The sequence below is a fragment of the Nestor notabilis genome, unplaced genomic scaffold (assembly GCF_000696875.1).
Source record: "Nestor notabilis isolate BGI_N333 unplaced genomic scaffold, ASM69687v1 scaffold2655, whole genome shotgun sequence".
In the NCBI taxonomy this organism is placed as follows: domain Eukaryota; kingdom Metazoa; phylum Chordata; class Aves; order Psittaciformes; family Psittacidae; genus Nestor; species Nestor notabilis.
In genome coordinates, this window is record NW_009928632.1 from 11923 (window position 1) to 27570 (window position 15648).

The window sequence follows — 15648 nt, forward strand, 5'->3', positions numbered from 1 at the left end:
TTGCTTCTTTGCTAAATTGGACTGTTTCTCAGTTGAGAAATCTTCTGTGCTGCACATAGCATTATGGTGTCTGAAAGATCATGCAGCAACAATGCTTCATAGCTCATGAGGCATCAGGGAGGAGGAAAATGCTTTAAGTCCACAGTTCTGGAAGTTACTGAATAACAAAAACTGTATGAGAGAGGCAAGGCTTGCAAGGGGAGGCAGTGTTTTTTATTAATCAGACTGACACAGCTGGGAAAAAAAGGACACGTTCAGATACAGAAACACTTCTGTTAAATGTGCTGACTCTACTGTTTGGAGATCTCTTTCACCTTAAGTGCTGTAGTTTAAACCTCCGTTCTGATTTCGCTACTCTGAGGCATTTAAATACAAGACAGCAGGTACGAGCTGAGAAAATGTCAAAATTAAAGGAACCAAGAACAGCTGCATGTAATCACAAGTGATCTTCAGAGCTCTATTAGCTTAGTCTACAGGGTCTTTCTTTCCATGCTTCTCACCAGTCACCCATGCAATAGACTTTTAAGAGCCAGCCAGATTAACACTTTCCCAAACCTTGGGACTAAGCAGCCAGACTGACTCCACTACTGCTAAATCAGTCTCCAAGGTGTTGGTTAAGATCAGGGACCACAAACTGCCTCCTCTCTTACCTCTAGTGGGACGATTTACTGCTGTGGGTCTCCAGCAAAGCAGCAGACCTGCACTCTGACACTGACTGGGTTTGTCACCATGTGAGAACAGCCGTTGACTGTGGTTGGCCTGGTGTAGTTTATTTAGCTCGTCCAGCACTATTTAAAATAAGCACACATGCAAATGAAATTATCCCTTTCCACAAGACATATTTAAAAACACATTTCTATCTATGCTTTGTGAAAGAGGATGGGAGTTTTACCATCTCTCTGAAGTACTCCACAGAGACAAAATTATGTGGGAAAGGGGAATCAATTTTTACTAACCTCTCTTCCACTGTCATGCTACTTTGTAACTTTCAGTGCAACCTCTAATATCAGATGTATTCTCAAAAGTCATGGGAATTGTCAGGGCAAATATATTTAGCCATATCCCTTTGGGTAGGTGGGGGAGGAAAGAGACCCCTAAATAGCTGTAAGATAACAATTATTGCAAGCGTATTTGCTTAGAGAAAGGTTAGTCAGAGTTCAGAGAAAAGACAAGTTCTTGGCAGCTGGATAGCCAATGGCCAACTGCTTCTTCAGCTGTGCCTACAAACCTTTACTCAGGGAGGACCCTGCTCAGAAGAGAAACCCCTCTGCTTTATTTAGGTCTTCACCATGTGCTCCAAACACTCCTCAGTGTAAAAGAAATGCTTGAAGTGGCAAATGATCTAGAATTCTCTCCCCTCTTTAACAAAAAAGTCAAATCCAAGCCCTCTGTGACAGAAAGCATCTTTCACACAGTGGGGGAAAATTCCCACTATTCACAATATTGCAAAAGAATCAAGAAAGTCCACAGCACTTTAACAGACGAGTGAAAATGTCCTGGCTTTCATTCAGCTGCAATATTAGTGGGAGTGGTCAGAAGCCTCCCCCACAGCTGCAGGAGAAAACTGTGGGATTCAAGCTGGAAAAGAAGCAGAGGGAGGATGTGAACGCTGTTATAAATAAAACTTATCAGACAACAACTGAATCATGAGAATGTTATCTGGTTCAACAGGAGCGTGAAAACAAATAGGCATTTCAAGAGGAGGGTCACTAGCAAGGTAAGTAACTTCAAAATAGCAGGAAATGACCAAAGAAATGTGCAAAGCTGATGGCAGCAAGCACAACTCTCCCCAACAGCAGATTTCAGTGCCACCTGTGTGCAGTGCCACCACCCTTCACCCAGCTGTGTGGTCCTGCACCCACCCACCACAACCCTGGCCATGGAATGACAGAAGACTGAAAAGAGGCGCACAGGACATTTAACATGACCCAGTGTTTATTGACTCCTGCCACAGTTTTTTCTTGTGTGTTTGATTTTAATAGTAACACAAAGGAACACAAAATGTGATGTATGGTAAAATATTACTAGGGGGTTCTATATTGATCCGATGCAAAGTGCCAGCATTGTTGACCAGCATACAACCTGACAAGAGAAGATGTAGTCATAACTCACTCTCAGATATCTGCTGGGAGTATATCACAGTCAAAGTAAAACTAGTTATTTGCCTGCAAATAGATACATTTTCTTCTAGATGCAAGTGATGTTAGAGCCAGCTATTCTGCAACAACAACAAATATATATAATATATTCCAACATTTTAAAAAATAGGAAAGGACTAAAACTGTTTAAAAAGAGAAGGAAAAGAGAGTGGATCATTTTAGATACTACTTTGCAGAGGCCATTCCTCATAGAACCAGAAGTAATCAAGAGAAAGTAAGATATATTAGAGGCTATTTTTCTCAAAAGGCCAGTGGTTGTAAGAATAAAAATAGTCTCTTGATTTTCAGCACTGTCTCCTGGCCTTTTATTCTCTGCACAACAAAATCCACCTGTAAGAAATTGTAGCCTGGTGGCTCTCCGTATTTTTCCAATGCAATTACATTTGGAAAGGCAACCATATTTCTCATAGAGCCATAAAAACCTTACATGACACACATGTGGCATGTAACATCTTCACAGATACGAGCGACGAAGGCACATTACCTAAAGGTTGAGGAAAAAAGAAACCAGCAAAACTTTTGGCGGCCTAAAAATTAAATGCCTTAGAGAAACCACTCTTCTTCACAACTGGGTGACAAGTGCTGTTTAGCAATAGATGTTCCAAACAGTTTGCCATGAAGACAAAACACAAGGAAGGGAAAGTCTCTTTCAAATACCCTCCCCTACAGCAGCAACCTGCTTCTCCCAGAGTTCTTCAGAAAAATTCATTCATGCAGGACAGTTTGCAACAATTCCAGAGACAGGCAAGAGAAATCTGTGTAGAAAACATCAAGCTTGTGGATTCCTACATGACCAACACCCTTTCACCCCCATTTAACTACAACATCTTCAAGGAGATCATCCCACTGATCTGGAAACAGGGTAAAGGGCTAGAACAGAGAACTGAGGAACTGGTTTCAAAATCCTGTGCCCTCAACTTTTTTTGTACTTAATTATATGTGTTAATAAAGAAAGACTGCTCTCTGCCACAGAATAATTGCTTTCTCCTCTATCTAGATCAGAAATATATTGGCTAAAAATGAAAGTGTGTACTTTATTTACAATAAATGAATCTATACTGCTCCATGCTCTACCCACCACACACATGCTGCTGACCACTGCTGAAGCCAGGTGGTAGCACTAGTGGTAACTGAAGTACCTTTCTTTTTCAACCTTTATACAAAACCTTTCCCCTCCCACCTCATTGTTCTTCTGCTGTTCTAGGCTCCAGTGAGATGTGTACTAACATCTCTTTCTAGTGCATTTTTTAAGGTTACAGTTTCTAATGGCAAAGCAAGACTTGCTCTGCTCTCGTTTAGCTGTCTTTGCCCCTTTTAAAATCATGTGGAAGAGTCAAATTTACATGCCATTATCAACTTTGCATAGCAATACAACAGGTTAGCTTTCCCTCCCACCCCATTTTTTAAATAATAATCCTGTGAGCCCCCCTTTTCAACACCTCTCATCTTTCAGAGGGTTGCCTCACTCTTAGGGAAGAGCCCTAACTCTTTCTCCTCCCACATGAATATTGCAGAATGAGAATTTCAAGTTATTGTCAAGTTTCATTCAAGTCTATGTTGTGTTACTTAGAAGCAACTGTAGTAGAATAATGTTTTTCCTAACATTAAAAGACATTTATCAATTTGTCTTTTTCTAGTCTTGAATTATAATAATATGTCACATGTTCCCTCATATTGCTCTCTTAAGGTGCACAGTGGTCAGGCAGAACTAAGTCCAGCCCGTAAGACCATAGCTGGATCTCTGGGAGAAGCCAGAGAGAATGAGGGGTTTCTTAGCACTACTGTACTTACATTCAGAATTCAAGGACAGGCTGAAGGACGCCCAGCTCTTTTTTTTTCTTTAGAAACAGAACTGCTTTAGAGTTCTGTTTAGAGACAGAACTGCTAGAAAATACTCCACTTGTATTACCATTTGTTATGTCACAAAAGTTTTGGGTTTTTTTCTGTGGTATGCAGCTGTTACCCTTCTGTTGCTGATGTTTAACAGTTGCCATTGCACACTGCCTTTTCATTCCCTAGCTCAAGTGCAACAGAGCTGGCCTGCAGACCCACCACTAGCACGACAGCCTGGCACTGTGTGGTGAAGCAGTGCAGGGGCTGGCAGTTCAGACAGACCACCTTTCCCACCGCAGGCTGGTGGCACAGCAATACAGGGCACTGAAGAGGGTGTCTGTCTGGAACATTTCTTAGGGTCTGACATACACTCACGCGTATTCATTTTTGTCTTGTGTATTAGGTTAAGAACAATTACGCGACTCATAAATACATCCACTGCCAGCTCCCAGCTTCATTAACAGCTATTCTGAACTGCATAGTAAGTGCTGGTCATAGAAGCTTAGGCAGATTGGAGATAGCTCACCAGTTACTCTTTGGGTCTAATAAGTTAAAAAAAAAAAATAAATATTGGAGACAAAAAACCCCATACTTTGCCATTTGAATAACTCCGATCTCACAGCTTGGGCACAGCAGAAGTAGTTATCTGGTGTAACAGATCTGTTGAAACGGAATTGCTGTTTCATTCAAATTACATACACATGCAAAGTTAAACAAGTGTGGTAACTAAGGATAAGCAGCATAGAAATAAAGTCTAAGTAAGTTACACATTATTTATCATACATTTGTCAGATTGCCAGATGTACTTCTCCTTTCAGATTCATGTCTGTGTCATACAAAACATAGTAGATAGAAGTCATGAAAATAACACTTAACTCTACATATCATTGGCCTTTAGTGCTAACACGTTGTGTGTCATCAGCCTTCCAAGCTCACCAAACTTTTGGGAGAAAACAGCTCCTTTACCAAACCATGAAAATACAACCCATCCCACTCAGAACAGGAAGGAAATGCTTTTTACACAGTTGTGGACAGATGCATAACTAATTCCCCCTCAGTCCTGGGACAGAAAGGGCAGTGCAACTGCACAGCTAGAACTTGACTCTTGAAAAGCAAACAAATTCCAGGAAATGCAATGACTGCGTAGACAAAAATCTGTTTGGAAAGTCATGCTATCAAAAAGTTGAGCCAACGCTCTGCACAGCAAAGTGATGAGCAGTACATCAACAGGCCCATGGGGGACCGACCATAAGATGACACTCTACAAAAATCCAATTTAATTTCACATTTCCAATATCTCTCCTTGTCCACTAGCAGTCTGCCACAGATTTTAAACTTGTAAAGCTCCTTCCCATTGAGCTAGATTTCCCCTCCCCCCCCCATAAAGTGCAAATAAGACTCAGTATTTTATCACTAGTTCCAATGATAGTTATCTTGGTTACAAGAGTGATCAAAAGCCAGTTGGCTGAGCCACTACTTATTGATACTCTTTCTTTTCTCCTTTAACCCTGGTTACTTTTTCCAGCAAAAGGCAAATAGAAAAAACAAGTGTTCCTTCTACCAGGTGCAGGCATGGTAGAAGGCTTTCTTAAGTACCATCAATGTAAGATGCACATGCTAGACACAACCAGCGTGTTCTCGTGCATAACAAGAATTTGCCCTTGTTCGCTGGAAATGGAAGTCATCTTTGGGATCTTATTTCCTCACAAGGAGTTCAGGAACAGTTGATTAGTCTTCATTAAGAGGTGCTTCTCTCTTCCTTGCATCTACATTGAAAAGACAAAAAGGAGACGCTGTTAAGCTGAGAGGCTGTTAAGCTGAGGGTTCTGACAGCGTTCATCTGAAAACTCAGAAACAGAATAAAGTTGGTTCATTTTCAGTGGACAGCACTTCCCATCTCACACTCATGATATGAATTCACCACATGGATGGCAATACTGTATGAATCCAGAGCATGTTAATGAGACAGTTATACCAAAGTTTTGTATATTTGCCCTGTTGAAACTGAAGACAATTCATTCAGCATTTAAGTAGACCAAGAATCTTTCAGATTCCAGATCTGTTATACCTACACATACACACTCACAGTCCCTTGCTCATGATCCCCTTTAAAAGCCAGTATTTGCTTTGCATACCAGCTACAGAGATGACAACAGACAGCTCTGAAAAGCATTTGACTAATCACAACTTTGCTGGTCCCCAGCTGCATAGCACATACTTTAAAAAAGACCAGTGCTCTCCACGCTGTATTTCTGGACCTACCTGAAGCAGTCCCTGATCATAAACTGCTCCAAACATCAAACCTTTGAGCATGGCCCCAGCTAGCGTGTTGAAACACATCTGGACAACTTAGTCCATTACTCATATGCAATTACTACAGTAGCAGGCAGTGTGGCTGCCATTAGGAAAGCTGGGGTCACCTCCTTCCAGGGCTTCTGCGGAAGTGTCTCTGGGCTGACTTTAAGCTACCTGTGAGACCCAATTGAATGTAGGTAGCTCTTGAAGTGCACCCTAATCACAGCTACTCTAGCAATTGCCTGCCAAAAGATGCACTTCTATATTTCTAAACTTAGTTTCTTTCCAGTTTATAATCTATACATTCCCAGGTCATTATGACTATCCCCACTTAGAAAACTACTTGTAAATTAAAGACAAATTTCTTTTGCATTACTGCAGGCCCCAACTGCCCTTCATTAATATAGTAGATAGGCCCTAAGCAGCCAGAACATTTAGAGATTATGATGCTGAAACTGTTTGTGTAATTCTCATGACTTTGTACTAAACTAATTTTGGAGGAGACAAAATATACTTCCAAAATAACAAGATTTGCTTAGGTCCTCCCAGTGACTGCAACAGCCACATAGGGTGGGACAAAATCTCGGCAGCCATTTGGGAGGGAAACTGGAAACTGCCTCTCCTGTTTTCCCTCCATCACACTCATGAGGAATACTGAAGTCAGGCCTGAATCTTCTGTGACAACTTCTCCACTTCGCATAAAATAACTGACTAGTGATTAGAGATGAAAAAACTTTCTAAAAATGAATGTCATAACCCATCTGGGTATAGAGTTATTCCTAGTCTGTCTCCAACTTCAAAAATCTCAAAATGCATTAAATTCTTTCTGGTGAACACTTATAAAAGAACCATACCTGTTAAATTCCTGAACTTCTTTTTGGCTTCTGCTCTTTCTTCGGCATCAAAATACCACACAGTCATGGCATATCTATAAAAGAAAGAAATCTCGTGTTTGTTTCAACTTTTGCTAATAAAATAGTTTTATGCTCATGGAGAAAGCAAACAACAACCTGGATTGTTGATTAAAAAAATCATCAACCTGATTCCTGATAAAAAAAAAAAATAGGATGCAAATGGCACATCTTTATAGATAAATGTAGAAAATGTAGAAAGCATTGTAAATGTATATTTTATCATCAAATAAGACAGAAACATAGGTTAGAATTTCTGCTTGGAGGCACAAAAGAGTGCACAACCCCTGGTAACAGAGGACAAACGCAGCTTACAGACCTTTGCCTGGTTTTCTTTTCTGGGATGCCTGTAGGCAGCTTGGGGGTTGCCCTACATCACATTGGCTTTTCGTAGCCTGTTGACAGACGGTAGCCTTAAGAATCCCTACAGTGTTACAAGGGCAAAAGTATAACCCAGCATCTCCCAGCTAAATAGCTATGCCTGGCTTGGAAGATTTCTCCTGTCAATAGTAAAAAGGCTTTTTTTCCATCACACAAGGAATCTTATCATTCAAACTTGTTCTTCCTCATTTGATGAGAGAATTTCCAGTCACTCAAAACCAGAAAATCCACTCAAAATCTAGCCAACTATTTGTTATGCACATATATTAAAAGAGGAAAAAAAAACAAACAAAAAAAGCCCAAAACAAACAAACAAAAAAACCCCCAACCATGGCCATAATTTTAGATGCAGATAGTGGTAGAAGAGATGCTTTGTTTTTCCCTGGCCAAATGTCAATACTAAATATACTACTTACCTGGTTGCATAAGAAGGCTGAACTTCATGTGGGTTTCTTCGATCTGACCAGAAAAAAAGTAATCGGTCAAAAATCGGCTCAACATCTGCTACATAGGACTTTCCTTCTGGGAATATCCGAAGAATTCCACCATGCAGCTGAAAGAAAAGGAAAGGTTGCTTTTTACGCATATAAACATTCATATATTCATGCAAACAATGACTTATTTCTTCTTCCTCAGCACCCAACACACAGGGAATAAACATCTAATGATAACGAAGATGGCTACGGGACAACACTGGAAAACCATACACTGAATCTCTTGGCCACCTTAATTTTCCCAAACAGTTTGTAAAGTTTCAGCATAAACATCTGGCTAAAGTACATGAACCAAGATAAAGACAACACTGGCTCTGTAACAAACAGTGGGAAGCCTTGGAACTCCCAGTCACATCTCCAGAACCAGTGAATACCCAAAGGCAGGTAAGGCTGCTCCACGTGACCAGACTGAGATCAGACTCTCCTCCCAGCTATTGCTAGGTACTGCTTAGGGTATTTCAGTGCCTGTATCTGATCATGTAGGAGTTGACTTTAACACCCTGGGAAGAGTGAAGTCTGTTCTATTGTTGGATTTATAATACATTTATGAGAACTTTATTACATCTGCCAGACAGTATTTTCCCTACTTATGACATAGCCTGGTCTCTCTACCACCTAATTTCTCTTTCCATGTGCCACAAGTTTCAGGGAAGTCTGGTGATCTGCACAAACTGCAGAAACTTCAAAAGATGCAGATGAACTCTGCCTTCTCCCTGCTGCTGTGAGAGGGCTCTTCATAGGCTTTTATACTGCACCACATAGTGCAGGGAAGATGCAGTCACCCAGTATCAACCTAACTTAGTACCTACGTATGGCATGCAAACTATTAGGTCAAGGTTTCACAGAATCACAGAATGCTTTGGGTTGGAAGGGACTTCAAAGCTCATTTAGTTCCAACCCCCCATCATGGGCAGGGACATCTTTCACTAGACCAGGTTGCTCGAAGCCCCATCCAACCTGGCCTTGGACACTTACAGGGGTGGGGCAGCCACAACTCCTCTGTGCAATCTTTCCAATGTCTCACCACACAGTGAAGATTTTTTTTCCTAATGCCTAATCTAAATCTACCCTTTTTCAGTTTAAAGCCTTGTCCTGTCACTACATGTTCCTGTAAAAAGTCTCTCTTCTGATTTCTCGTAGGCCCCCTTTAGCTACTATAAGGCTGCTATGAGGTCTTTCTAGAGCCCTCTCTTCTCCAGGCTGATCTGACCAAGCCCAGCTCTCTCAGCCTGTCTTCATAGAAGAGGAGCTTCAGCCCACTAATCATCTTTGTGGCTCTTCTCTATTTAAGGTAACATGGTTGCTTTCAAAGGCCAGTATGCATCTCCTCCAGCATACATTTGCATAAAGTTGCCCTCATACCCACATAATACTGTCCACCAGCATCCTGGACTTCAGTTAAGACTTCTTAGTATCCACTTGGGTGCTTTCTCAATGTTAGAATAAGAGCACTGCACAAAATAAATTGGATATTTGCATTTCCTCCCACATATCCTCTTTCATTTTATTATATTGAGATCTTTCATTGTCATACTCTCCATAAAGGAATGTGTTTTTCAAGTAACGTATTTTTCAGTGGCATTGCCTCTGAATCTGAACTCACTTTCAGGGGTTCACAGTATTTACATTTGCTTAAAGAGCCTCACTGTGGAGGCTAAAGTGTCCAAGACAGGTTAGAGAGAAAAAACATTTGGCAAATTTCAATAGATAACCCATGCGAATGGTTTGTGCCACGTTATGACAACAGAAGTGTAAAGAGACATCCTGAGATTCTACAAACCCTTATTTTGTTTCTAACATAAAGGTACGGTAAATTCACGGCTGATTTTACTGCCTAGTAATTAAGGCAGAAATAAGAGCAAGGTCCTGTCAGGCGACCCATTGGTGGAGTCAAAGATGAAGAGGACAAACCATGTGCTTGCTCCTCTTACTAAGCTCCATCACTTCATAAGTAAGAAAATCACAAAGGCAACTGCCTGAAGATCTTCTGCAGGTTAGCCCGAAGGAATGGTATCAAGAATGCTGAAGTCCCAAATTTGAGCTGTCATTTTATTCTGCTCACAGAATCCACTTATAATTTAGTGGATTATGTTTTTCTTTCTAGTGCTTCATTCCTTTTTCCTCTAAACAACGTGTTAAGAGCCAGCAGTCCAGTGTTTAGAAGGTTTATTCTATAGCAACAACACTGTGTGTGGGATAGGAGAGAGAATGATAAGGCAACAGTTCAGATTCTTACTTCCAAAGGGTTGCCATAAACACCAAGAAAATAAATGCAGAGATGAAGAATGGACCAGCTGTTCAAAAGCTGAGAGTTCACAGAAGCAAATGACAGCACCAAACCTCTGTAGCTTTTCCTTCTGCCTGTGGCTTACTCACCTTGGAGTCCCAGTTCTTATTCAGGTAATAAATACAGGTGATGCAGCGCCCATCGCCATTTGGATTGTCCACATGACGAACATACCCAGTTCCATTTCCAGGATAGCAAGCGACCATAGCCTGAATGAAAGACACAGATTGTAAAAAAATAAGTTCTGCAAGATGCTCACCTCCAGTTTTATTTTCCCAAGTATCCTTCCACCACCAATTTGGTGTGGTATTTTTCAACAATGAATCCAAAACCTACAGCAGACACCACCAGAAAGTATCTTTGCACAAGTTTCTTTCACTAGATGAGTAAGCCACTATAAAACTCCAAACTGGATATAAATACACTTCATATTTCACTATATCATTAAAGTTGCAGGAAAAGAAAAACACTAAAACACTCGTATGTGTGGTACAAGCTTATTCTCTACAAGCTGTGTGACTCAGAGGCAGTTTCAGCTAAAGTTTGCTCGAGTTTCTAATGATGAGCGGTCATTGCAAAACTGATTTGCCAGTCATAATGAAAATAGAAAACAATCCCAGGATGTAATGCCTTACTACCACTGTACTTCTCTATTCATGTCTTTCAGTCCCCAACTAATACATCCCTTTGGTACAACACAAAATGAGGGTCCCCAGAAGGTGTGGGTAAAAGTCCAAAGAGCAAAGTCTGCAAAAACCTGCAACTCCTTTGAACTGTGTTTGCACAGGGCAGTGCGTGTTTGCTTTCATGGACTGAGCCACAGAAGTAACCAAACAGCTTTCAGACACATACTTCTCTCTTTGATCATCTCCAGACTTGCTGATACAATCGCTTAATTCACAGGTTGTTTAAATTTCACCTTGAATAATGAGATAAGCCCAACATTAATTACTTCAAACCACATGACACTCAACAGGTCTTAAGAGAGTTTCTACAGCAAAAACATATTAAACTTGAGTTGACACCATTAGCAACCTAAGCAGGATGCAAGGTAAGAGCAGGTGGAACTGGTAGGGATCCAGATCTTTGTCTCAGAGTCATTTCTTCACTATTGGAACTACTTGGTAGTGGTACCAGTCACCTTCCACGGAGTTTACTCTACTAAAGCTGTGATAACAGAAGTCTTGTCCCCACTCCTCCGCCATCTCCTTTCATTGCTTGCTAGCATTAGCAGCAAGAGTGGTGGGAGATGGGCCAAGTTCAGTTGGAAAACTGGACACGGTATCCAGATGTGGTTTCCCCAGGGCTGAGGGCAAGAACCCCCTCAATCTAGTGGCTCCTGTGACTATTGTCCTGGATTCTGTTGTGCAGGGGTACACTGCAGGCTCATGTTAAGCTCACCACGCACCAAAATCCAAACAGCTCCCCTGGGGAGCAGAACTGCTCCCCAGACTGGCAGCTCACAGGTCTTGTTTTCTGCTTCCAAGCACATGCTAAAGCCATGCTGCTCTCACAGGACACCAGACCAGCTAGAGTATAGCAGATGCCGATTTAATCACAAAGGTAATTCTACTGTGCCAACAAGCACCGGCACAGAAGTTACTGCCAACCAGCACAGCGCACCCCTTCGACCCTCTGTTACCAAGAACAAAATCTATTCACAGGAGTTGGCCAGTTAGGACAGGTGTACATATACTGCTGAAAAAATACTGCTCTGCATTTCAAGTCATGTATGAACTGACTTTCTGCCCTCCCCACAAGCACCAGCAGAACAGTACCTGTGGGCAGCACTAAGTCACCAGAGCCTGCTCCTCTCTCCAATGCCTGAGGCCACAGCTGCTTGGGGGCTGGTGGCCTGCAGGGGCACAAGATTATGCTGAACAAGACTAAGTACCTTTAATTCTAAGTAATAAGCCCTCTTCCATCATGCCTAGCAGTTGGCTGGATGCCTTGGCATAGATCCTGTCTGCTCTGTTGTCATTCTGCTGTTACAAACTGTTCTGCAGCTTTACTTACATTTCACTATCAGCCTGATAACAGCGGTAAGGGCCAGCCTACAGCCTAGTGCAGAAACAGGTTTGTTAGGGGTATAAACTGGGTGGAAACTGCAAGTTAACTGTGCCTGCAGTGTAGAATGGCACAACAGACTTGACTTGGGGAAAAATCCTAATTTAATACCAGAGTATGGGAACAAGAAATAAAACCAAATCCTAAAACCACCTTCCCCACCCCTCCCTTCTTCCCAGGCTAAACTTTACTCCCAATTTCCTCTACATCCCCCCCCCCCCTCCCCGCCAGCACAGGGGACAGGGAATAGGGGTACTCATCTCTGCAGCAAGCACAGCTGCTGCCAGGATGCTGCACACCTACACCACCAGCACAAGGCCTGGCTCAGCAAGGTTCTGCTAGTCATTCCAGAGGGATGGTGCATGGTAAGAATAAAACTTTGTTGACTGACAACACCTCATTTTTAAGTTGATGTACAACACAAAATCACAGAGGCCTTAAAGAAGTCTCTCTTTGAAGAGCAGACATTACTCCAAGACCACTGAACTGCCTAAAAATCAGTCCAATATTACTATTTTTTAATTTGACAAACAAAAAGCTGCTGAAGAATAATAGATTGCAGGCCAGGTCCTTAAAGGGATTTAGGTGCTTTACTTACTATCAAAATCTGGGCAGAATGCCAGAGTTGTCCCCAGCCTCCCCCATGTAATATGTTCTCTTAGCAGAACATATGCTTTGACTCCAAGACATTGATGCATTATTTATTTATTTACAGTGCGCACCTTTTGCATCTGTAACACACAGAGTCCCTGGGGATGAAGAAGTAGAACAATTCCCACAGAATTCAAAAGCACTGGCCACACTCTTGCTCAACTTTAAGAAGGGAGGGGGGGGGAGTTTTCTAGTAGCAGCAGCTAAGGGAGAACAGCAGAAGTGAAATATCCTTTTTCCTGGCATGGAGAATATTTGAATGAAACCTTAAACAATGAAGGGAAATCATTCTGGTCCTCCTAGAGCCTGTTGAAATGATATCAAGCTTTATCAGAGCACTGGCTGGAGCAGCTCCAGAGTAGATCAAGCTGGCCTCAGCAGGGATTCCAGCTGTTAGCACTACTTTCGGATTCATTCAAAGCAAACAAGAAACAGGAGATGAGATACGTGACCCAGACTTAATTTAGTTAACTGGTGAACACTGGCATTTGCCAGCTTAGTGCACGGGCCAGCTACAAAAGCCAGAGGCTGGATCATAATAATCAAATCATTTACCAGGTGAAAAAGAGTGTCAGTAAAAATCGTTTCCTATACTTTCAGCTATTGTGCCCACAAAAGCACATTCTGGTTTTGGAAGCATCTCCCTTCATTAACCATCTCCAAACCTAAACAACAGGTGGCAGTAATAAGCAGGAATGTACCCTACTTCTTTTTTTCTGATATGATCCATTACCCATTACAATGGCTGTTAGTTGGCTTAACTTCCCAGTGTGACAACTCAAAGCAAGTTTCAGCAACACTGCCCCTCATCACCCCCCAGTACTTTAAGTTAAAATACATGAGTTTGTCTTTAACTGTTCAGCTGTTGTTTAAAACTGACACACAGATAGATGCATGCCTTTGCTGTTGCACACACACATGCCATAGCTTGAAGACCAGTGCTCTGATGGTCTAGTTGACGGTCATACAAAGCCTACAAAACTTGGAAAATGAAAAGTAAATCATTAAAACTGCAGTTCCTGCACTGTCATTTTTACAGATATTAGGTTTCCCAAGAGGGTGCAAATCAACCATCAGTTAAACAGCCAGTAATTATCAGCTTTAGTAAGGAGACGGGAATCATCAGTAAATTCCACACTGTACAGAAGGTTGCAGAAATAAGTTATTCATCATTCAGATTAAGTATTACACTCAAGTCAGCCAGAGAAATCTGCAAGTCAAACTGCAAGACACCAGCAAAGTTTGGAGGCAGATAAAAAACAACAGTTCTATAGGGAGGATTTTCCCCTGCCTCCCAGTGCTTCTAGCAAGGGGAAAAACAAGTTCTCTAAGCTGATAGCCAGGACCATGCTGTGAGGCACCATTCTGCTACATTTCATAAAATAAGCAGAGCTGGAGTGGACTGATACTTGGAACAAAACACTTCAGAGAATACCTCAGCTAGAAAAGGCTCATAAATGCAAATTAACACTGCTTAATAGGAAGCAGTGATGACAGCAGGCCAGAAGGAGATGCTACCTTTGCCTGCTAGCACTAAGCAAGGGCCCCCATGCACTCCTAGCGCTGACTGTATAGGTGGTATTGTAACCCTATACTGATCCTGTATTTTCTTCTCAGAACTAATATGACCTTCACAACCAGCAGAGAAAAGTCTAACCTGCACAATTATCCTACTGACACCAATCGCTCTTGCAGATTAAGCTAAAGACTCTATATGTTTTGCCATTTTCTGTATCATATTTGTCCTGTATAGTGCTGAACAGCTGCTGGTTTTGATCCCTAGTGTAGGTTATCTCTGCATACAGTTTGTACATCAAATAGTTAAATTCAGAAATTACTTGTAAAGTCTGTTAGATGAAAGGTACTATACAAACACAAAGCAATACTGACGTACAATATCACTATTATCGTTATCTAGAAAACCAAGGTATTAATAAGAATTAATGATGCTTAGCCGCTGCAGCTTTCAGACACATTTTTTTCTGGCTGCACACTTCTAAGTTCCCCAAATTTCAGTCCAATATGTGGTTCTCAGTCCCAAACTTGAGCAGACTTTAGGAAGACTACCAGGATTCACTTGATTGACTTGGGTCTGATTGCATATTGTACACAACCTGATTTTAGTTTGTAGACATGCACAGTCTGTACAGCCAGAAAGGGAAAGGCACACAGCATGTTCTACATTAAAAGAACATGAGTAGTCTGACATTTCATGATCAAAGACAAGAAATTGTCAGTTGAGGATTGTCTGACACACAGGCACAATGGGGTGTTTCTTGAGTACTTTCTTGTTGCACCCAATTGCACCCAAGTGTTTTCTACTGTGTAGCTTATAATGGTTAAGTGTAAAATATTCGTGAAAATTATTCAATATTAGTTTGAATTTATGAAAGTTAAAACACTCAATTGCTATATATGAACTAGCAAAACTGGTGTAATTTAATACTCTGTAGAGATGGAAGGGAACAGAGGGAAGAAAAATACGTTAAAACAAACAAAAAAATTAATAAAAATCAGAGACGTTAGATTCATTGGAAGGGGAATCACTAATTCCAAGCGGGCCATGAGTG

General features: G+C 41.4%; 1 protein-coding gene across 1 annotated transcript; it reads right to left on the bottom strand.

The window, feature by feature from the left end:
* Positions 1-5369: 5369 nt before the first annotated feature.
* Positions 5370-13788, bottom strand: LOC104405766 (egl nine homolog 3). Its single transcript, XM_010014573.1, has 5 exons — positions 13780-13788; positions 10450-10569; positions 7996-8132; positions 7142-7215; positions 5370-5758 (listed from the first exon to the last, which is right to left on the bottom strand). Exons 2-5 carry the CDS (start codon positions 10564-10566, stop codon positions 5721-5723), a joined length of 366 nt encoding a protein of 121 aa, XP_010012875.1. The 5' UTR covers positions 10567-10569; positions 13780-13788; the 3' UTR covers positions 5370-5720.
* Between the last annotated feature and the right edge of the window lie 1860 nt (positions 13789-15648).

What these genes read in the sequence shown, in the direction of transcription:
- LOC104405766 (XM_010014573.1), bottom strand. Translation starts at nt 10,566, where the DNA reads ATGGTCGCTTGCTATCCTGGAAATGGAACTGGGTATGTTCGTCATGTG. An exon ending in ATAAGAACTGGGACTCCAAG is followed by an intron (nt 8,133 to 10,449) that starts GTGAGTAAGCCA and finishes CTTTTCTTTCAG; the next exon opens with CTGCATGGTGGAATTCTTCG. An exon ending in CAGCCTTCTTATGCAACCAG is followed by an intron (nt 7,216 to 7,995) that starts GTAAGTAGTATA and finishes TTTCTTTTATAG; the next exon opens with ATATGCCATGACTGTGTGGT.